This window comes from Zalophus californianus, chromosome 6 (assembly GCF_009762305.2).
Source record: "Zalophus californianus isolate mZalCal1 chromosome 6, mZalCal1.pri.v2, whole genome shotgun sequence".
Lineage (NCBI taxonomy): Eukaryota > Metazoa > Chordata > Mammalia > Carnivora > Otariidae > Zalophus > Zalophus californianus.
The window spans coordinates 93,550,416-93,573,780 of NC_045600.1; the positions used below are offsets into that span (position 1 = coordinate 93,550,416).

The 23,365-nt window shown below is 38.4% G+C and overlaps 1 protein-coding gene across 3 annotated transcripts; it reads right to left on the reverse strand.

Moving 5' to 3' along the window:
• Positions 1–1,599: 1,599 nt before the first annotated feature.
• On the reverse strand, positions 1,600–21,979 carry ARPP19 (cAMP regulated phosphoprotein 19). 3 transcript variants are annotated; one of them, XM_027570915.1, is made up of 4 exons: positions 21,883–21,979; positions 21,599–21,653; positions 9,032–9,154; positions 1,600–4,141 (listed from the first exon to the last, which is right to left on the reverse strand). In XM_027570915.1, the coding sequence occupies exons 2-4, from the start codon at positions 21,641–21,643 to the stop codon at positions 3,971–3,973; spliced, it is 339 nt and encodes a 112-aa protein (XP_027426716.1). In that variant the 5' UTR covers positions 21,644–21,653; positions 21,883–21,979; the 3' UTR covers positions 1,600–3,970. The 3 variants fall into 3 exon arrangements, with proteins under 3 accessions (XP_027426716.1, XP_027426718.1, XP_027426715.1); XM_027570917.2 differs by having other exon boundaries at positions 21,888–21,976; XM_027570914.1 differs by lacking the exon at positions 21,883–21,979 and having other exon boundaries at positions 21,599–21,798.
• Positions 21,980–23,365: the final 1,386 nt, after the last annotated feature.

Genomic DNA, 23,365 nt, shown 5'->3' on the forward strand with positions numbered 1-23,365 from the left:
TTTTTTTTGTATTTTCACAAGTGTAATTTTGGAAGGGCTATTTGACAAATTTCAGCATTAACTGCCAACTCTATAGACATGTTCAACAAAAAAGGCATTCTCCTCGCCCTTTTAATACAGGCAAAGTGTCCTATTGCATCACAAATGAGAGATGCAGTAACTGAGGGCTTATTAATTAGGTGTTTTTTCCAAACGCTATTTGGTTGATAATAACATAATACAAACATACATGAATGGTTTCATAACCACTAGCAATTTGCAGAATAAAACCCGTAAGTCTACCTACTTTAAAGGCCAAAACTAGTAAAACAGTATTAAAATTGGTGTTTTTAAATCCTTAGATTAACAATCCCAGGATGACATTTCTTTGATCCTAGTTTTATAAAGTGTGGTAGGGAGTCAGGGGGAGAAAGGATATGGGGGAGGGGGAGACTGGCAGTGTATGCTGAGTTGCAGAGTTGGGACAGCGGCTCAAATTAGTCATCCAGATTAGGATAGTGTTTTAGAAAATTAAAAATGTGTCCTAAATGTGGCTTATTGGGAAGGATATTCAAGGTTGATAATTCATTAGCCCTAAACACCATTTAACGAATGCCATCTGGAGGCTTAAGAAGTAAAGATGGGGGGGTGAAATAAAATGAGGTGAAAAAGGAAAAGGAAAAGTACAAGAAATGTGTTTGAATGCTGGGGAGTGTGAAAAGGCCACCAGAGAAACTTACTTTAGTTGCCACTCAGGTGTGCTCTTCCTATAGGCTACCTGCCCCTGGATCACCAACCACCACATTTACAGCACAATTTAAGTAGAGATTGTATTTCAGCTTTGATAAAACGTCACTAATATGAATTGAGAAAGAATACATGGCTGATTTAGTAAGAAGTATCAATAAATATCCAGAGGTATGGTTTTGTTACATCAAGTAAAAAGAGCAACTAATTCCAACTTTTCAAGAACAAGTAGAGAGAGGCCTCACCCGGCCTGCCTTGATGAATAGTTAACTTATTTTTAGGTCAGCAGCGCGTGAGTACTGAATAACTTGTAAATAGACTGCAAACATGCTACCGCCAGTTCATCAAAACAATCCAACAATTCTTACTATCTCAACATGCCAAAAACTATAATTGTTTGTCAGACGTAGCCTTCAAAAATGAAATGTTTCTCAAAATGCACTACCAAAGTGGGAGCAACTGGACATGAAACAGGTAATTCATTTCAGACTTTAGCCAACTTTCATGAAATATTTGTTACCCTGAACTTCAGTTGACTCCAACATTCATTTACAATAAATAAGAAAATTAAAATTAGCCATTTTTCAAACCACAACTCTCAAATCAGAGAAATGGGGAATTAAGCTCAACTAGTCAACATCTTCATTCAAGCAATGGTGGAACAGTCTGCAAGTATGTCTTCAGTAAACTGAGACTTGAGGCAGAACAAAAAAATAGAAAAATTAAAAACCTCTGTATCCCAAGCACCAATAATGGAGGCTAAGCGATTATACCTAACAATTCTTACTGACAGGTCTTTCCCTAATGGAAAATCCTGAGATTTTAAGCACTGTGACTTTACAGAAGGCAGGTTGGTTTAATGAGGAAACTTACTTTCAATAAAAAGACAATCAACAGTATTTTATTTTGGGCACTTACTCAGTATTTCACAGATCCTCAACAAGTTTTGAGGTAGGTTAAATATCAGCATTGTATTTTACAAATAAAACTTAGACAGAGGTTATATCACTTGTTGCAAACCACAGCAGGAGTCCTATCATGGTCAAGAATAACATGGTCTCTGTGATCTTTCAGATTAATCATCTCTAATGTGTAAATTTAATGTTGACAGCTTGCAAATATCATCCAAAAAAAAAAGACTAGACACTACACAAATTCTACTTTGGGGTATTTCCTAATTCTTAAATGGATCCTACAATGATTATACATATTGTGGAATAATCTACTTGCTCCCAACACAAATATATTTATATATAACTGATCCTTAAAATTACACACTAGAACATTACTGACTTCATTGCTTTTCTGCCTTTTGGGGTGGGTGGAACAGGAAGATAATCAGCAAGCCTTACTCAGAGTGCTAGGCAGCCTTTAAGTGCAGGTGCTATGCTCAAGGCACCATTTACAATGATTTGTTTGGAGTCACAGGAAAGCAAGTATACAGATGGAGCCAAGATCTAGAAAAAATGCCTGGATCTGAAAAGAGGGGAGGCCCCGTGCAAGTCAAAGACAAAGAAAAAAATATTATCATCTCAGGCTACTGATCTTCACTGTCATGCTATAGCATTATATCACCTATAGGAAGAGCTCTTAAAAGAGTAGTAAATGTATCCTGATAAAGTCTGTTAATTAAAATTCTTACTAACTAGATAAATCACAAGTAAAATTAAATTGATTATTTTATTAAAGTGACATCTATAGAAGTAAAATATCTAAATATTTTAATATGAGTATGTTTCACCTACCACATAAATGACTCTAAGTGTCAGAAGTGTAAGTCACTTAGCTTACTTAAAATTATTTACCAGAATTCAGCTCATCCTGACATAGGTTCCTGGGCCAGTCTTCTCAAGTATTTGTTTCAGTAAAAAGTTCCTTTTATTTAAACAAGTGTCAAATATTAGTAATAATACAGGATTAAGAGTGGTTAATTAACAACTGAGAAATTATAAGAAAAACATCATTCCGTTATAAAATATAGCATTCAGCAGAGCAAATTTCAAGAGTGAAGATACACACCTATGCTTCTGAATAGACTAAACAGCACAGCTGAACACGACTTGAGTCAAAGAAGCAAGAAAAAAAGGAGGAAGGGGCCACAGGAGGCAGAGTATCGAAGCCTTTTATTCTCGTGTCCCCCAAACTGACTGTGGAAGTAAAAAGTTTCTACATTAAAAAAGTTTATATAAATTACATGAATTGCAATTTTCATAAAAGTCAAAATGAAAATGTTCTGCATAGGACAAAAGATATGCCTAAGCAACATATCATATCTGCACAAGGCCACTGGATGTCATGGATATTAGTAACAAACGAAAAAGCTTAGGTCTATGACAGACTAAGCAAAGATTTGTTTGGTATTCTATAAGCCCAAGATTGTAAACTACTCTTACTATACAAAAGCTCTAATGACATACAGAGTTTTGTGTAGGAACTCTTGTGCTTCTGGTTGGCACATCATCTACTTTTTAGTATGTGAAATTAATACAGACATTTGTGAGAGGTTGTGCAAAACTACTGTATTTACAAAAATGGCACAAAAGTGAATTCAACAGTCGATGCACATGCACACTTCATTCACATCTTCAACAAAAGATATTCTAACACTACAGAACGGAATAAGAATACTAGCTTCAACGGCAGCTGTTAAGCACTAGTCACATAAGTTACACCAGAATGGGCAAATATTGCCCAAGTAAAATTCTATTGTTAAAGCTGAAACAGGTTTAAGGCCATTCAAGTTCAAGCACAGAGAAACAAATCTTTCAGAACCCCATCTATTTTTGTTTGAAGAGTGTGATCTTCCTTCCAACTTGTGGTCTTAAACTTGTTTTACAAAATCCAAAAGGAAAATACAGAAGAAATCAATACAATAGAGGTTATATTAAATAAGAGTAACATACAAAGCTATAATTAAGATGAATTAAAGAAAGCCAAAATACTACAATTGTAAAACTTGCTTGTTACTTGTTGAATCAGTCCTACACTAGAAGTTAGGTAATATATACAATTATTTTCAAGTAGATTATGTTGCTCTAACATGTTCTCTTTATCAGTGCACTGTTAAAACTAATCAAAACTCTACACACGTATATTCCCTTACAATAGCAGCACACACTACCGCTACCTGCAAAGCTGTCATTCTCAAATGACTTAGTGAATGAAAGGAAATAAAAAGCAGAGAAGTAACATATTAAGGAGAAATAATGGGAATTAGAAGATTCATGCAGTTCAGCTCTTTTAATCAGCCAGCCAGCTTGCTAGCAACAAGGGATGGTTTCCGTTGAGGAAGATCCTGTGGAGTGGGAATGTGATCACCAGTGACCTCTGTCTTATCCGGAGCTGCAGTAGGAAGCTGCTTGTTCTTCATTTTGGCTTTAGCCATGTTGTAATCCCCAGAATCAAAATATTTTTGCTACAAGAAAAAAAAATTGAGACTGGAATTTAAAACTCTGATATGCAATCATACTGATTAACATGTAGATAAAATAAGTTAATCTAAAAAAATTTAAACAACATTAATATAGGTGAAATAGCAAAGCTTTCATGTACTAACAGAAAAACCAGACTAAAAATCTTGCTTAAATTATTTTGAAAATAAGAACAATCCATCAACTTGCAGTTAGGATGTGCCACACACTTTCAATTAACCTTGTATTATTATAGTTCCTGATATCTAGGATGAACATTTCTGCAAGGATTTAAAATCATTTATTTGAATTAGAGCAGTTCACTAAAATCGAAATTAAGGTTAAAATATAAATGCTAGGGTAACAGAAGAAATAAAGTCATTAGAAATTATCACTTAAAATGCACATCCCTATCCTACACCTCTTGTTTTTCACTTAAGACACTGCCTAAGTACAACTATCACTCTTTTAAGGTGGAGGGATGAATAAGGTAATAATGATACCCTTTTATCGCTAAAATTGAAATTTTAAGGAGAGCTAAAGATCAACCTTAATATAGCTAATCTACATGAATTATCTGTTTCAGAGTAAAAACAGACAAATTTGCCTGGTTTCTGACTTCCACCTATCGTGTTTAACCTACCTTCACTGAGTGCCTGTTAAGGCACGTGAGAGTCCTGGATAGAGAGAGAAAGAAGCACAACAGTCAAATACTCCAACCATTATACTGTTTTTAGTACATGAGGTGCTATGAGTGCTCAAAGGAGGGTAACCTAACCTTTCTAGGTAAAGAGGGAATAATCCAGAAATGAGATGAGTGCCTCATGGACAAAAGGTGAAGGAAGAAAAAAAAAATTCTCTTTGAGACTTCAGGGGTTATCTCGTGTGGTAAATAAAGTAGATGAGAATTCAGAGCTTAGTCTAAGATTGTTGAGTGGCCTGGGAAAAGGTCTCAGTGGCTGCCTCCCTCAAGGGACTATTCTTTGATAAGCCAGATCAGGCCTAAAGCCAAAGGGCCTAAAGCCAGAAAACTGCTTTTTATGTGTCACTATACATGTAACACACTGAGCAGTAACAAGGGAATGTGGACCAGGTCCTTTTTAAGGCTTGCTGCAGCTTTATTTCTGCATGGTTTTTTTGTTTTGTTTTTAAGATTTTATTTGTCAGAGAGAGAGAGCATGCACACAAGCAGGGAGCGCTGCAGGCAGAGGGAGAAGCAGGCTCCCTGCTGAGCAAGAAGCCCGATGTGGGACTTGGGATCAAGACCGGAGCCAAAGGCAGATGCTTAACTGACTGAGCCACGTAGGCGTCCCTATTTCTGTATGTTTTAAAATGAGTATAGTGAAAAGACATCTCAGAACTTCTGAATGTCATATTAGAAAGTTACTTCTGAAATTTAGTAGCTTCTAGGGGAGAACAAAGCAGACTGCCCAATTCTTCACTGAGTCAAAAGCACAAAATGAGAAATTTAACACACAGTACAAAATTTAGGAGTATTTTCCCCAAAGTAATAAAGTTAGTTGCTAATGATACCTATTTTATAGTAAGCAAAAGTTCATCACAAGGGGTTCTCACTTACTTGTTAGGCTACTCTGCATGGGGAAAAGGAATTAAATTTATTTAATGTGGCCAGAGACAAAACTAAAATCAGTGTTTAACAATTATTATAACTGCTCTAGAGAGAGGAGTGAACTAAATCGACGTCTCTCACCATAGGATAGACATAGCCTAACAAGGCAATATTAGTTGTCTTCAACAATGTAAAAATTTTGCATTTTAAGTGATAATCTTTAAAACTTAAAACATTCTGGATCGTCTGGGTGACAAACTTATAAAAGCCTCCTCCCACCCAAATTTAGGAGCCACACTTACATCAGTATTTATAATTGCATTGACACTAAGTGATCACCTAAAGTGACAAACTTTTAAGGCCATGTTTCTTAAAACTGAATCCTTGGGGCGCCTGGGTGGCTCAGTGGGTTAGGCATCGGACTCTGAATTCTGGCTCAGGCCACGATCTAGGGTCATGAGATGGAACCCCGCATCAGGCTCTGTGCTCAGTGCAGTCTGCTTAGCCTTCTCCCTCTGTCCCCCACCCCCACGCGTGCTTTCTCCTTCAAATAAATAAAATCTTAACAAAAACTGAATGCTCAGTTTTTCTGGGGCTTCACGAATTCCACAAATATGAAAAAATATGGGCCAGACTGCTTCTTGATATCCCTCCCAGCTTTAACAGTCTGTGTGTTACAATATACAAGCTACACTGTGAAAAGCCTAAAACAGATGTAATAACATTAAACATTAACGAGTACAGTAAAACAGAAAGGGACTAAATATAAGTTATCTAATCGACCCTCCCAAATGAAGAAGAAACTGTTTAAAGATACTAAGGTAACTTAAAGACCAAAACCCAAGACCCTCCCTGTGATCCAGACATCTAAAAAATAAATCAAAACCCTTTTAAAATAGTAAGAAATGATATAGCTGAATGTAAGACTTCATTTCCCTAATATAAAAGTGCTTATTCACTGACATTTTGGTATAATGCAAAATCATCCAAGAGTTCCCTTCTCAAATTCTATATAATTATTTCTTGATTCAAGCACCATTTTCTCTTTCCCAACTATTTACAGTACCAACTCCAAGATACAATGTTTATAAATTCTGACTTAAAGAAATTTAAAAAGCCATAGTGAAGCTAGAGGAAAATTACAAAGACAATAGCCCAAATGTTGGAAGAAAGCTTGTTAGCATAAATAATGCTAGAGATTAGCAAAGGAAAAAAGTTTCCTAAACACTTAATAATCAAATCCAACTAATAATTTAATAGAGATGATTACATAATTTATTTCATAACTAAAACCACACCATGGGACCATTTCAAAATTAGACTAGATATAAATACATTCTACATAGCTATATTGGTAATGAACATGTTTCTCATTCTGCTTTTCTATTTACTCCCTCATTACATTATCTTTGTAATAATGCTTTTATTTTTTTTTAAGATTTTATTTATTTATTTGAGAAAGAGAGAGAGAGATAGCAACAGAGATAGTGAGAGAGCACACGAGCAGGGAAGAGAGGGAGAAGCAGCAGGCTCCCGGCTGAGCAGGGAGCCAGACATGGGGCTCGATCCCAGGACCCCAGGATCATGACCTGAGCCGAAGGCAGTCACTTAACCAACTGAGCCACCCAGGTGCCCCTTAGAGGTTTTGTCTTTATATACCTGGTGTAATTCCTACCTGCCATCCTAGTATTTCAAAGCTGTGAACATTATTCTTTCATATAAAACAAAAAAATTCTGTAGTTTACCACTTTTAAAAATAAGTTTTTATCTATTTATTTTTAATTCTGTTAGAATTTTTATTAGGTGAGCTTTATTTATTTTTTTTAAAGTAACCTCTACCCCCAACATGGGGCTCGAACTCACGACCTGGAGATCAAGAGTCACATGTTCTACCGACTGAGCCAGCCAGGTGCCATGTTACTATACTCTCTTGGTATAAAGAAAAAGAGTGTATGATTTCACTTACATGTAGAATCTAAAAACAGTGAACTCATAGAAATGGCAGAATGTGGTTGCCAGGGGCTGTGGGATGGGGGAAATAGGGAGATACTGGTCAGAAGGCATAAACTTTCAATTGTAAGATGAATAAGTTCCACGATCTAATGTACAGTAAGTTAACAATATTGAATTGTATAGTTGACAGTTGCTATGAGAGTAAAGCTTCAATGTTTTCACTATAACAACAAAACAGTAATTATGTGAGGTAAGGGATGTGTTAACTAACCTTACTGGTAAGCATTTCACAACATGTATGCGTATCAGATCATCAGTGTACACCTTAAACTTACACAACGTTATGTCAATAGTATCTCAATAAAGCTGGAAAAAAACTATCCTTTTGCAATTTGATTTGAGAAAATAATCCATATATTAACTATAGCCAATACCTATACATATAAACATACATGTACATACGGACATGTGTTTATTAACCAAACAGCAGATACCAGTATGTTCAAGGTATTTATTCAAGGAAAAACATGATTTGGCACCTGATTCATTTAACAGTTCTCTTCATCTTTCCCTGTTCCCTGTGTGGTAAATCATTTAAATGTACTTTAACCAAAGATGGAGTCCTTTAATTTTTTTCCAAAGGGGTTAGAAAAGAAAACCTAAGGAACGAACAAGTAGCATTATCTCAACTCAGATCTCATTATTAAGCAATGGTTTCCACCTCACAAAGAATTGGTAAGATTTTGAAAAAATGTTTTCAGTAATATGAACTATTAAAATTACCATGCATAAATTGTATTAGAGTAACTCTGTAAAATATATTATGTAAAGGAGATAATAAGCTCTGCTTTTATAAGTGACCATTTCATCCAAATAAAAAATATTTCTGGTCTTTGCACGGAAATCATCTTTAAAACAGGTAAAGGTTAAAAAAAAAATATGGGCAGAAGGATATATACCAGCTTCTGGATAATCGCTGCTTTCGAAAAGAAGGGTAGAAGGATATATATACACACACATTTGGTAGGTTTCAACTATATCTACAACATTTTCCTTCTTACAAAGATAAAACTGAAGTAAATATGGCAAAATATTAACATACTAAATCTGGGTGGTGGGTACATGGGTTCTGCTCTATTATTATCTGTACTTTCTACATGCTTCAAACAGTTTAAAGTGATGAGCTGCTCATTCTTATCATACATATTTATACAATAACCAGTATAAAATATTGGAAAAATTATATATATCTCTATATATATCTATATCTGGTAAGGTACACAGTTATATATAAACAGACACCCATTTCATAACTGCAATCACACTGAGTTCATAGGGTTTAAGCATTTGAAGATTACACATGAGAACTTACCCCCTTCTGTAATCGTTTCCTTAAGAAATCTGAACCTCCAGGCTTTTGTCCCAGATGAGGATACCTTGCTTTTAATTTTGCTTCTTCAGCTTTCTCTGGACTAGTCACTTTATCTTCCATTTCCTGAAATAATTTAAAATAAATTACTTGTCTATTCCAATTCACTTTTATTTAAAATAATTAGCCTTTTAATATCTGGATCCTGACTTTAGTTGTCGAGTGCCAAATAATGCAGCATCTGACTAAGAAATCAAGCACAGAAGCTTTTAAAACATCTCTGTCTTGTTTTTCAAATGATCCATGTGATAGTTCTATTATAGCTGTGATGCATGTGTACACCCCACACACTGGATAAAAATATCAAGATAACTCAGCTCTGAAATCTTGCTTGCCATTACTTTCCAGTCATGTATAATACATTTATAGTTAGTCACCTTCCATGGAATTCATCAGCTCTTTGCCTATATTTAGAGAACCATCTTAATACTGTTAAAATACAAAAAAAGATCTGATCTCCTGTTAATGCAAATTCATGTATGACTGGACTCTCTGAGATTCTTTAATAGGAATTAACAACAGCTTATTTACCAGCAGGTTTTCCCTAACTCAATAAAGAAGACCTTGGTTATTTTTATTTTATTTTTTTTAAAAGAATTTATTTCTCTTACCTCTACACCTAACATGGGGCTCAAGCTCACAACTCCAAGATCAAAAGTCGCATGCTCCACCGACTGAGTCAGCGAGGCACCCAGCCTCAGTATTTTTTTTTTTTAAGATTTTATTTATTTATTTGAGAGAGAGAACATGAGATAGAGAGAGAGAGCATATGAGGTGGGAGGGTCAGAGGGAGAAGCAGACTCCCCGCCGAGCAGGGAGCCCAATGCAGGACTCGATCCTGGGACTCCAGGATCATGACCTGAGCCGAAGGCAGTAGCTTAACCAACTAAGCCACTCAGGTGCCCCCAGCCTCGGTATTTTTAAAGAAAAACATCTTTGTCAACCTTCATATCAGTGTATATTATTCCCTAATTTGTCCCCATATTTAATAACACTGCTCATGCCAAAGGTCCCATTCTGTAACGTATCAAAATGTGTTTTCTGACCAAATGACTGTCAATATTTTAAGATTAACTTTTTTCTTTTAAAAGATTTTATTTATTTGAGAGAGCGAGCGAGCAGGAGCTGGGAGAGGGGCAGAGGGACAAGCAGACTCCCTGCTGAGCACAGAGCTTGACACGGGGCTCAATGCTAGGACCCTGAGATCATGACCTGAGCCGAAGTCAGATGCTTAACCAACTGAGCCACCCAGATGCCTTTTTTTTTTTTTTTTTTTTTTAGTAAGCTCTACACCAACATGGGGCTTAAACTCATGACCCCAAGATCAAGAGTTGCAGGCTCTTCCAACTGAACCAGCCAGCTGCGCCTAGGCCTATTCATTTTTTTTAAAAAAACATAAATTTACCTAATACAAATTTTATGTCATATAGGAGGCTTCATAAGGATGAAGACCAAAGATGGTTAAACCTGATTTTTATACTAGCTTTAATCAAAAGTAGAGAGAAAATGAAAAAAATACGATAGGGCAAAAAGGGAATATGAGATGAAAGTGGTAAATAGAGGAAAAAAGCAAGGCCTATTTCTTCAGTCTTCTCAGTGTTCCTCTATCTCCGATTATAGGGAAGGCACCTCTCATTTGAGGATCTAATGACCTGCTTCAGGGGAAGGTCAAAAAGTCCTTCCTGCACATACCATTTCTCAAATTCCTTCAGCTTAAAGATCCAAAATCCCAAGGTACCATATTTTGGGGCAGCATGTCCTAAACTCCATCATTCCCCCATTTGAAACTTTCCCAAGAAGTTTCATGGTCCAAAAACTGAGTTGGCAAATTATCCCATAACCCACTGAATCAGTCTCAGTCCTGGGAATAGGTCAGTCCTTTCGAATAATTATGTCTCATTTCAGGACATGGTGGTATACCCCCTACATTAGGTGTCTATACAGTATAACTGCTCATACCACTGGCATCTAAGAAGGGACATTTTTCTTGCATTGACTTTTTTCAGTTTTCCCAAGATCCCATCTACAGACTCTGTGGAGTGATTGCGGTGTCCTAGCCATCCCTTCATGGTCAACAGAAACTATCTGTCAAGCTGAAAGAGGTCCTGTCTCTTCTCCTTATTCTTTCTCCTCTTCTCAACTCCTCTTCATTCCCCCTTTCATGTGTATATGGTCCCCGCCTGCAGGTTGGGGCTGCAGGGCCGAGAGGCAAGAGTCCACTCAAGCCTACTCACTTTTAACACCAGTTTTGATTTGGTCCACTTTCTTCCCAAGAGCCATATTTTATAGGGGAGCAGTGTTTATCACTTTAAGGTAAGTACTGAAGAATGAATGAATCAAGAAAAACAAAGTTTCCCTGATAGGCAATGCTGAAGTGCACCTTCCAGCTAATGGACTCATTGCCGCATACCAGCTAGGCAAAATCACATACCTCTCCATATCTCAGTTCTTCCAAGTTATTTAGGGATGTCAAAAATGAATGAATATCCATAAATGCCAAGCCTTCTGTTCCTGTACAGCAAGCAAATCATTTATGCCCAAAATGACTTAGGATTTTTGCATGCATTTTCTTCAAAGTTATATTCATACATGCTTTATAATCAGCTCTGTTCGGCTTATACGTCGTCAATGTTTCCTTCATCTTGACCAGCTTCCTCATGTGTTAGAACGTCTTCTCATTTTTAGTCTTGGAGTATTTTGAGATTAAAGCTGCTGCTGCTGTCAAATACACTTTTTCTATGGGGCTTCCTTTTTATGTATGCTCCCTTCTGCTTTAAGTGTTCTACCTTCCTTTTATGCTACCGTTCCATGCATCTATCTAGATTTTCAGTCTCTTTAAGTGGTCACATCACTCACTTGATATACACAAAATTCAACTAAGTATGCTCTGCCAGAGATAGAGACTCTAAATAGTATCAGTGATTCTGCCAGTCATTCCATTCAAGAAGAGTATGCCCCAGAGAGAGCTCAAGTGTGAGGTGTGTGATGCAAACCTGCTAATCCCATGATGACCTCAATCCTGGGTCTCTTTCAGAATTTAAGTGTATCAATGTTTTGTTTATCATTCTAGTATTAAAAAACTCAGCCACTACAAGTCTACCACCTCAGCTGTCAATCAACTGAAGAATCAGCCCAGACATCTGTTCAACCATTAGATTAAAAAAGTGACTATTTTTCCTTTTGAGAATTGATGGGACTGTCTCCACTATGATTATGACTTCATTGGGGTTTTTCAAGAGTGATTTTAATTATATGCGATTCCTGCCTTACTGACTTTAGAATCTAACCCCTATGTAATATGTAAGGTAGGACTATACTGTATTCACCACAAAAGCTAAAGAAATAATATAAATTTAAGGTTACCAGTTTAGTGCAGGAAGGCAGGCTGGAGTTTCTCTTCAGTGGCTCAGCTTTCACTGTAGTTAGCTGCTATAGGTCCAGCTGTATTGACAGTGGTGCTACTTAGGGGAACTGGAGAAGGAACCTATTCTTGGGTCCCCCTATACAGTTGTTTTATAAATTGGTTAACATTAAATTTGGATGTTAGTTGAAAAGGACTGTAACTTGATTACAGCCTTTGAGTCCTCCCACATTCAAATTAAAGGATGTTAGCAGAGTCCTACATTTCCACTAAAACCATCCAGCTTTTTTGGGCCTGGGAAATAAAGGCTCTCCACTTCCTTTGTTTGAGTTGATTTATCGGTTCTCTATTTGTAAGAGAAATTCCTTAAAGTTTCTGGTATAAGGGTCGCAACTTTCCCTAATTTCCAGTGTTTCTGCAGGTTTCCCTCATTTAAGAGAAGGAAAGAAAGTTGTACACAATATACCACTGTACCTGGCATTCCCTTATTTTCTAAATAAGGAATATATTCATGTTTATGTTTACATATAATGTTAAGCATGTTCAATTAAATCAAAATAGTTTACTATAAAAAGTGTTTTGGGCAACAGCATCTACAGAAGAAAATATCATTTAGGTTTAGAATGGATTTATAATATGTCCTAGAAAAACAAATTAATCCTTGAACTTTCTTGCCAAATACACAGCACAAGAGCAAGTGTCTGCTAGCTCCAACTTTGTAGCTGGATTCCTAATTTCAGCTGCATTTAACACCAAAAGGGGGAAAAATATGACCAAAGCTACATTTTTAAAACACAGTACATACCATCAAGACACCTAGGATACTTTTCATGGATCACACAGAAACATTCTTAACTTTTTGCAAATGTACAGTTATAAGACCTTACTGATAAGGAAGTTGAAATGCTTGGACCTTGTAGAGTGAAGTATAAATAACATGTCAGGTGGCAGACTGTGTCCATTGGCATTCAGCCCACACTTATCCTTCTTTAAAACACTCCCCTAGGGCGCCTGGGTGGCTCAGTTGTTAAGCGTCTGCCTCCGGCTCAGGTCATCATCCCAGGGTCCTGGGATCGAGCCCCGCATTGGGCTCCGTGCTCCGCAGGAAGGCTGCTTCTCCCTCTCCCACTCCCTCTGCTTGTGTTCCCTCTCTCGCTGTGTCTCTCTCTATCAAATAAAATAAAACAAAACAAAACAAAACAAAACACTCCCCTAAATCACTATAGTTAGAAGCCTGAAGCTACATTTCCCAGACTGAATTCCTATTAGGTTCTGCCCATGACACCTACAACCGATTAAGAGATGGGAGAAAGAATCCACACTCCTGGTGAGGAGCCACCAACAATGTGAAGATGAGCAGTAGCCCAGGAGCTCCTGCAGAGGGGCATCAAGCAGATAATCAGGGGCTACTGCAGCTGCCACATGAGAGTATGCAGAGAGGATGCTGAGCTCAGAATAGTGCTCACTTGTGCAGAGTCAACAGCTTTCTGCAATCCTCACCTCCAGAAACAATATCATCTTCCCCCTTTATTCCTTCATCCTTCTTCTAATAATTTGTATTCTAATTCCCTAAATCACATCCCTTTCTGTTTAAAATACGCAAAGTGGTTTCTACTCTCCAGACAGGACACTAGTTGATAAAATCAGGTAAAATAAGCAATTCATCCCTATGGTCATGTTAAAAAAAGCAAAAGGGCACACAGAATTTGGTGTGATTCCATGTTTCTGGACATCCTATAAAGTAATTGCTAAACATTTATTTCAGCTAGAATGAAAATAAATCTTGAAAAAGGCTTGAGATTGGGCGCCTGGGTGGCTCAGCTGGTTAGGCGACTGCCTTTGGCTCGGGTCATGATCCTGGAGTCCCGGGATCGAGTCCCATATCGGGCTCCCTGCTCGGCGGGGAGTCTGCTTCTCCCTCTGACCCTCTTCCCTCTCGTGCTCTCTATCTCTCATTCTCTCTCTCAAATAAATAAATAAAATCTTTAAAAAAAAAAAAAAGAAAGAAAAAGGCTTGAGATTTAGGAAGTAATAGCAAAGAAATTGGCATACATTAATGTATACTGACAAGTCACTTTAATAATTTCCCCCCAACTTCGCTGAGATTGACACATTAGCTTTTCAAATTTTAATGTCTTAATATATGAGATTAAAAACAAAACAAAAGGGGAGCCTGGCTGGCTCAGTTGGTACATGTGACTCCTGATCTCAGGGTTATGGGTTTAAGCCCCATGCTGGGTGTAGAGATTACTTAAAAATAAAATCTTAAAAAAAAAAAGAGCCTCAAAATATTTAAAGCAAAAATTGACAGAATTATAGTGTCTATCAGCATAGGAGATTTCAACACAGCTTCCTCAGTAACTGATAAGTGAAAAAGAAAAAGTAGTCAAGATACCAGATTTTATTTCTGTACCCAATAGCTGGGAAATACGTATTCTTCTCGAGCACAAATGGAAAAATTGATGAAGTACTAAGCTATAAAGCAAGTCTTAACCATTTTCATCCAGATCACCATCTATGACTATAATTCATAAGATTAAAAGTCAATAGGGGCCCCTGGGTGGCTCAGATGGTTAAACGTCTGCCTTCGGCTAAGGTCGTGATCCCAGGGTCCTGGGATCGAGCCTCACATCTGGCTCCTGGCTCAGCAAGGTGCCTGCTTCTCCCTCTGCCTCTCCCCCTGCTCATGCTCTCTCTCTCTCAAATGAATAAATCTTAAAAAAAAAGACAATAAATAAAAATATTTATATATCCCTACTATTTGGAAATTAAAATACATTACTAAAATAGCTTAACTCATTAAAACTGCAATGTGTATAAACCTAAAAAACTACATTACTGAAATAATTAATGGTTAAAAAAATGGGAATAAAAAAAAAACACATGGAACTCACTGATAATAAAAACTTTAGGCGCCTGGGTGGCTTAGATGGTTAAGCGTCTGCCTTCGGCTCAGGTCGTGATCCCAGGGTACTGGGATCGGGTCCCACATCGGGCTCCCTGCTAGATGGGAGCCTGCTTCTCTCCCTCCGCTTCTCTCTCTCTCTCATGAATAAATAAATAAAATCTTAAAAAAAAAAAACAAAACTCTATACTAACCAAACTTGTAGGATACAACAAAGGTCCCCAAAAGGGCTTATATTTAAAAAAGAAAACGATGGGGCGCCTGGGTGGCTCAGTCGTTAGGCATCTGCCTTGGGCTTGGGTCATGATCCCAGGGTCCTGGGATGGAGCCCCACATCAGGCTCCCTGCTCAGCAGAGAGCCTGCTTCTCCCTTGCCCACTCCCCCTGCTTGTGTTCCCTCTCTCACTCGCTCTGTCAAAAAATAAATAAAATCTTTAAAAAAAAAAGAGAGAGAAAACGAAAACTCAATGAGCTATGTATCCAACTTTACTAAACAAAGAAGGGAACCCAAACAGAATAGGAGAAAATAAAAAGAAGTTAATGAAATAAAAAACAGATACAATAGAAAGGATCAAAAAACTAGGGGAATGATAAGCTTAACCAGGAAGTATTTTTAAAAATTCAAATCTGGGGGCGCCTGGGTGGCTCAGTCGTTAAGCGTCTGCCTTCGGCTCAGGTCATGATCTCAGGGTCCTGGGATCGAGCCCCACATCGGGCTCCCTGCTCGGCGGGAAGCCTGCTTCTCCCTCTTCCACTCCCCCTGCTTGTGTTTCCTCTCTCGCTATCTCTCTCTCTGTCATATAAATAAATAAAATCTTAAAAAAAAAAAATTTCATTCCTCTTTATAAAAAATAAATAAATAAATAATAAAAATTCAAATGTTTTCAAAATTTTATCCTCCAAGAAACTTTTATGTTATACAGCAATTCTACTACTTCGTTGAGTAGATGCTAGAATGTGAGTGGATTCACTCACCTAAGTGGTTCCTATGCTGATAACACCTTTGGTGGGGAGAAGTGTAGAAGGGCCATTAGAATTCTGGAACATTTACTGTGGCTACAAACTGGGAAACCAGAAACCCAGGATTACCATGACAAAGATATATGCATATCATGTACAAAAAAAAATTCCTAAAAACATTATTTTAAATGAGGGTTATCCTCAACAAGTACATAAATTTATCTTTTGTATACTCTACACCTAGCACACAGCCTAATATTGTTAGGCACTTGAATTTTTGTGAACTAGTCTATTGAAATACATTAGATATCCTTTTTGTAAGTAGGTGGGGCATAAAGAATAAAAACATACAGAAAAAAGAACATTCAAAAAATTAGGGATTATGTAGTCTGTCATGGACTGCTAATAAATCTGAATGATTGATACCACTTTTCAGACTTCAGCAGAGAAGTTACACAGCAACATCAGCAATAAAAATCTGATCACTCTAAGCAAATTCTCCTCTACCTGCTCAGCAATATGTTCACTGAGGCACTGACTGATGAATAAATAGAAAAGATTAATGAAAGCCAACAAATCCTTTGGGATATTGCCAGGAAAGTATCAGTACTGTTATCATCCTCTAAGGGAAAAGTACTGTGGTCCAATTAAATCCTTGCTACTTGCACAGTGCCTGGCATTTAACAGGTGTTCAATAAAAGCCTAATGAATGAACACAATGTACTCCAATTGTTTCAATAGCTAAGAAACTTCCTAAACACCTGACAGTTTCACCCTCAGTTCATCTTTGAAATATTTCATGTTATAGTAGCACAGGTTCAGGAATAAAAGTCTAACAACAGAGGCAAGCCTAAAACAGTTATATAGCACACTTGTTAAGATAACAAAGAGAAACATTTTAAAACTTTTCTGAGGTTTATCTCTAGATTAATAAGAATCAATGGTTGCACACAAAGCAGACCAGCAGGTTGTGGTTTAAAAATTAAAATTAAAAACACCCTTGAGCTTTTTAGTTACCAAAGGCAGTGTTAAGATAGCCCCAGAAAATGCCAGTATTAACAGCAATTCCTTAAAAACTAGGAAAATAGGAAAGCAATTTGTATCCACTCTTTAATGATGATAAATGGAAGTAATTTACACAATATTTCTCTTCCTTTTCTACTACTTGAAAAAGCACCAAGCATCATCTTTTATTTTTTTTTAAAGATTTTATTTATTGTCAGAGAGAGAACGAGAGAGAGCATAAACAGGGGGAGCGGCAGGCAGAGGGAAAAGCAGGCTCCCCACTAAGCAAGGATGTGGGACTTGATCCAAGGACCCTGGTATCATGACCTGAGCCAAAGGCAGGCGCTTAACCAACTGAGCCACCCAGGTGCCCCAACCAAGCATTATCTTTTAAACTGACAAAAATATTTTAGTTGAGAGCCCTACTTGAGTTAGTTTCTTTTAAGACATCTTACTAATTTAATCAATCTTGTAATTAAATCTCTAGAAAACCTATTGAGATTTTTAAAAAACTTAAAAACCATTGTATATATGAAAAAATATATATATATGCATTCCTCTACTTTCATGCAGATTTTTTTTTTAAGATTTTATTTATTTATTTGACAGAGAGAGAGCGAGAGCAGGAACACAAGCAGAGGGAGTGGCAGAGGGAGAAGCAGGCTTCCCGCTGAGCAGGGAGCCTGATGTGGGACTCGATCCCAGGACCCTGGGATCATGACCTGAGCGGAAGTCAGACGCTTAACGAATGAGCCACCCAGGAGCCCTCATTCAGATTTCTTAAGTGGGTCTAATCAAAGGTTTTTATATGACTATAGTCTATCCCTCTTCTTTATAAACTGCAGTACAAGCATTGTCATCTGTATTGAAATAGTACTTCAGAAATGGTTTCAACTGAAAATTTCTGAGAAAAATTCATTCAACCAACATTTTCCGAACAATGAAATGAATGGAATGAATCAGGTAAGATAGATCCTATGGGAAAATAAATAAATAAAGGAGGGTCCCTGAGCTTAAGATGCTCACAATGAACATAGAATTATGTGTTTTAAGTCTCCACATGCCTCCTCTCACCCCAGGACAAGACCGTACACCAGTCCGACTAAACTTAGTGTTATTCAAAGTGGAATTCACAGATGACAGATCCAAGAGGTCTCTGCTAATTTTTTTTTAACGTTTTGTTTTCACTTCAGTGATAATCTAGAAGAAAAAAATATAACCACACACTAGCACATCTGAATTCCCATCTCTAATAAGTGCTACATGAATTCCATCTGAGCTTTCATTTATGATGACAGAGACTAAGCAGTACTCTGTCCAAGATAATAAGAAAAGAACAGAGCTGAATTTAAAATGTAATGATGTATTTTTGACCTTAGAGTTAAATGATCACACAGATTACTCTTTAAAAAGGAGAACTGAGTCACCATTCGACCAGGGAGAGCATTAACTTGCTATACTCAAAGAGTTCCTGCACTTTAACTTAACAATTGCTACCACATTCTCAATACTTTGGAAATTTACTTTCAGCAAAATACCATGCCACAATGAATTAATAATTTACACTAATTTTGTATTTAATTGTTTTAATTAAAAAAAATTTAAAGTAATCTCTACGTCCAGTGTGGGGCTCAAACTCACGACCCCAGGATCAAAAGTTACATGTTCCACCAACTGAGCCTTCCACGTGCCCATTTTAATTTTAAAGCAGTATTAAAGAGATAGATGTTTATATATTTTCATGTTTGTACATATTTAATTAATATCCCAATAAAAAACAGTGGTATCTACGGTTTTCTTCTCTTATCAAGGGGCACTCAAGAGAAACGGTGACTTAGCTTTTTACTCCATGCAGGCTTATCTCTTTACCTTAATTTTTCAGAGGCAATAGGCTAACGTACCATAAAACTACAAAAGTATTTTAGCTGGGGGCACCTGGGTGGCTCAGATGGTTAAGCGTCTGTTTTCGACTCGGGTCTTGATCCCAGGGTCCTGGGGAGCCTGCTTCTCCAGGCTGCGGGGAGCCTGCTTCTCCCTCTCCCCTGCTCATGCTCTATCTCTGTGTCTCAAATGAATAAATAAAATCTTTAAAAAAAAAGTATTTTAGCTGAATACTTTGACTTTAATTGAAAGGTCAACTGGGTACACAGAGAATAATCCAATTTTTAGGTCATCTAACTATTCTTCCAAATAGAAGAAACAGGTGATTTGGCCCACAGGAACACAGAAGTGACTCTGCACATTCTCCTCATGTTTAGGGATGGTATCCATGCTACGGGCACATAACACCTACAGCCAATCCCTAATTCAAGAAGGGACATTATATTACCCACACACTTTGGTATTAATGACAGTAGCCCTAAAAATCAAAGGACTTGAATTAACTTTTTAATGTAGACATTCATGAAGAGAAAACATTCAAGACATGTTAATAGTGTTAGGGACAGAATATTAGGCAGTTCCAAGTAAAAAGTATTTACACTGTAGAAATCAACACTTTACACTCTGGCACCACACTAACAAATCTCATAAAAGAAAATTACATAGCACACTATTGTACATGAGAAGTCAAAACTGAGATTGATTTCCATGTTAAGGACAAGACAGCACAGACACAGTTTGTATTTTTTTTCTGGATTCTTAAATCCCAAGCAATTACAAACACCATATGCATGCCTTTTTGTTAAGTGTAAAAATTAGTTTAACTCTTAGAGGGCAATCTTATTTCCAAGTTTCTTGAGAGACACTTCATTGCCAGTAGCTATTCAGATGTCAATTAGAATGAGGATTTTAATGTTTTTGTTAAGTGTAAAAATTATCCAACATAATTTTCACTGGAATATTCCCGAATAATATCATAACTTGGCCTATTATTTATGTTACTGTTTTCTTGTTAAAAAATACTTACAATATAACAAAACCATCCAACTAAAGGAAGGTTACCACGGTTAAGAACATATGGAATGGGTTTAGAACACTAATACACTAAGCAAATTTCCAACCTGATTAGGAGCATGGGTAGAACATTAAGCAGAAGCCCTTAACAAAGTCCAAGCATTAGGCCAAATCTATCTATGATAATGCCCTCTGGTTTTTCAAGAAAAAGTGCTGGTAACTTTCCATCAACAATTTAAGAAACAAGATATCATGGGCCTTTGCAGGCCAGCCACAAGTACCTTGGAGGGTAGGGCAGCAGAAATAATAATGGTGGAAGGGGTATAAAGAACTTAGCATCGATAAAAGAGAAAGTCTTAATATTCATAATTTGAATTATACTGATTTGTGGCACATTTTCCTTCAATATTACAAGTGCGTTTAAAAAATATTCCTATTGGGCGCCTGGGTGGCTCAGTTGGTTAAGCGACTGCCTTCGGCTCAGGTCATGATCCTGGAGTCCCGGGATCGAGTCCTGCATCGGGCTCCCTGCTCAGCAGGGAGTCTGCCTCTCCCTCTGACCCTCTTCCCTCTCGTGCTCTCTCTCATTCTCTCTCAAATAAAATCTTTAAAAAAAATTAAAAAAATAAAAAAATAAAACATATTCCTATTTACTACGAAAATCCAGACCAATTAAGTTGGTAAAAAAAATTTAAATTCCAAGTTTTTGATTTTCAGTCAAGTACCATATGCAGATCTCAGTGGCTCACATTTCTGCGCAGAGACGGCGCTAAATATTGTAAGTTACCTACCTCATTTAAGCCTCACAACAACCTTATGAAGTATTATTATTATTTTACAGATGAGGAGACTGAAAACTAAGGAGCTGAGCAACTGGTCAAGGTTACACAGCAAACAAAGACTGGAACTGAAATGCCAACCCAGGTCTATCTCACCGCGCAAACACGAGCTTGCGGACAATACCAGTAGTTGGAGAGTTAGTTCTCCAAGGGAGAAATAAAACTTCCTACGCAAGTGAAGCTCACGGTAAAACTTAGGTTCCACGCACAGAAACTGCTCCTATGTATAGTCGAGTGTAAGGGAAAACGCGACACACCAAGGCGCTAGAAAAGGCAAGCCTCGGCGAAGACGTGGACAATGTTCAAACTCCCACCACGTTGGCGCTAGGCACCAGAGTTCCAGCAGGCAGCAGACGTGGGAGAGAGCTCGGCCGGGAGGGCCGAGGTGCACTGGCTTCCCCCGCTCTCTGCACCAGGCGCCCGGGGCCGACTCCCGGCGCGCCCCTCCGCACGCGGCTGGAGCAGGCCGCCCGGCAGGCCCGGCCCCCGGCAGCCTCTCCTCTGGGCCTTCCGAGTCCCCGGGGCCGCTCCCCGTGCACACTCACCTTCTGCTCCTCCGCGGAGGCTGCCTCAGGGACTTCCGCGGACATACTGCTCCCTCTGAAACGAGACGCCGGGAGAAGATGCGATTACCGGGTGGCCGAGGCCGCCCGGCCGCCGCACCGCCTCAGGCCCGCCCGCCCTCGCTCTCTGAGCGCCCGCTCGGGCCGCCTCCGCCCGCGAAAATGGCCGCCGCCTTATGACGACACGGAGCCTCGCCGCGCTCGGCAGCAGGCGACTGCGACCCGCCGCGGCCCGGCCGCCCCTCCCGCACCGCGCCCCTACCTACCTTACCCTGCTTCTCTGGCTCTGCGACGCCGAAGCACTTCCTTTCTTCCTTCAAAGGTCGCGGCTCGCGCCTCACCTCACATCCGTCTGCCAGATGCTTCCTGGGAATTGTAGTTTATAAGTGGAGCCACCTCTCCCCGCCCTTTTCTGCCTGTTCCAGGAGCTTTACTCTTTGTACTTTCCCGGACTCGCCTGGTCCGATTCTCTTACTCGCTCTCCGCAGTGTAGCCATGCATATTTTCTTTTGGGCGCTCCAAAGCTCTGTGCTGCTTTCCTCCACAAGTCTCTCCCCGCTCCGCTTTGCCTACTTAACCGTATTCATTCACATCTCCCATTCTGCGTCATCGCCTCAGGCTTTTCTCGAGCCCCTACCCTAGGTCAGGTCACATCTCTGTATAGCTCCCCAGCAACACTGTATCATTAAACATTAATTGTTTTGATTACTCTGTTAATGTCACCTTTCCAGCTCAGATAAGCCACATCAGGGCAGGGACCTCGTCCATATTTTGCTTATATTTCTTTCGCAGAGCCCAGCATATCCTAGATGTTCAATAAATATTTGACGAAGGAATTAAAATTCCATTCATTTGCTTACTTCCGGGGGTCCACTCCTACAACTTTACTGAAACCCCTGGCACCAAACTCATCCAATGACTTTCTTAATTACCATATCTGTTGACTTTACATTTAATCCTCATTCTAATTGACATCTGAATAGCTACTGGCAATGAAGTGTCTCTCAAGAAACTTGGAAATAAGATTGCCCTCTAAGAGTTAAACTAATAAACAGCAACAGATAATGAATGCAATTCTGGGAGAATTTGGAAACCATCAAAACATTCAACCAGAGTTTCCTTGGAAGAATCTCAGACAGGAAGAACTGCATTGGGATTGCAACTTGAAAAACAAAGAAAACTGCACTCCTTTCATAGAAAAGAAGGAAGAGATTTGTCAGGCAAGCAAGTACTTAGAATACAAGAGCTCAAGAGGCCAACTCCTTGAGGAAGATACCCGTTGAGAGTGCTCTAAGCTGAGCCGGCTGAGAAATATAAGATCAACTATTTGTTCTCATTCCACAATCACGAAGTAACTTACTGAAAATTTGCCATCCCTTCATACAGAACTATAGGGAGAAAGGAGACTGCACTAGTTAGGCTAACTGAAGCTCTAACAGTTGTACTTCTATTAATAAATTGACATTCTGGTATAAATCTTGTATCAATGTATTTGTGAGCTTGACTTAAAATCTGAGACCACGTATATAAAAAAAATCAGTATATGGGATCTTGGATGAAAAGATTCTGTTCCTGAAAGATAGTGACACTCACATGAAGGCAAGTTTGAATTTCTGGGAGGCTGACTTTGGTCAATGGGGAATTTACAAAGGTCAGTGACACATTGTGGGGACCTGAGAAGCCATCCTTCCACAGGTAACAGTCCTCTGCATCATTAACCATGTACCTTAATGTTTAAAATTGCACGCT

Excerpts from the sequence above, each read along its gene's own strand:
- ARPP19 (XM_027570915.1), bottom strand. The coding sequence starts at position 21,643 with ATGTCCGCGGAAGTCCCTGAGGCAGCCTCCGCGGAGGAGCAGAAG. Across the intron at positions 9,155-21,598 it reads CCTCCGCGGAGGAGCAGAAG|GAAATGGAAGATAAAGTGAC; the intron begins GTGAGTGTGCAC and ends AAATTATTTCAG. Across the intron at positions 4,142-9,031 it reads GGAAACGATTACAGAAGGGG|CAAAAATATTTTGATTCTGG; the intron begins GTAAGTTCTCAT and ends TTTTTCTTGTAG.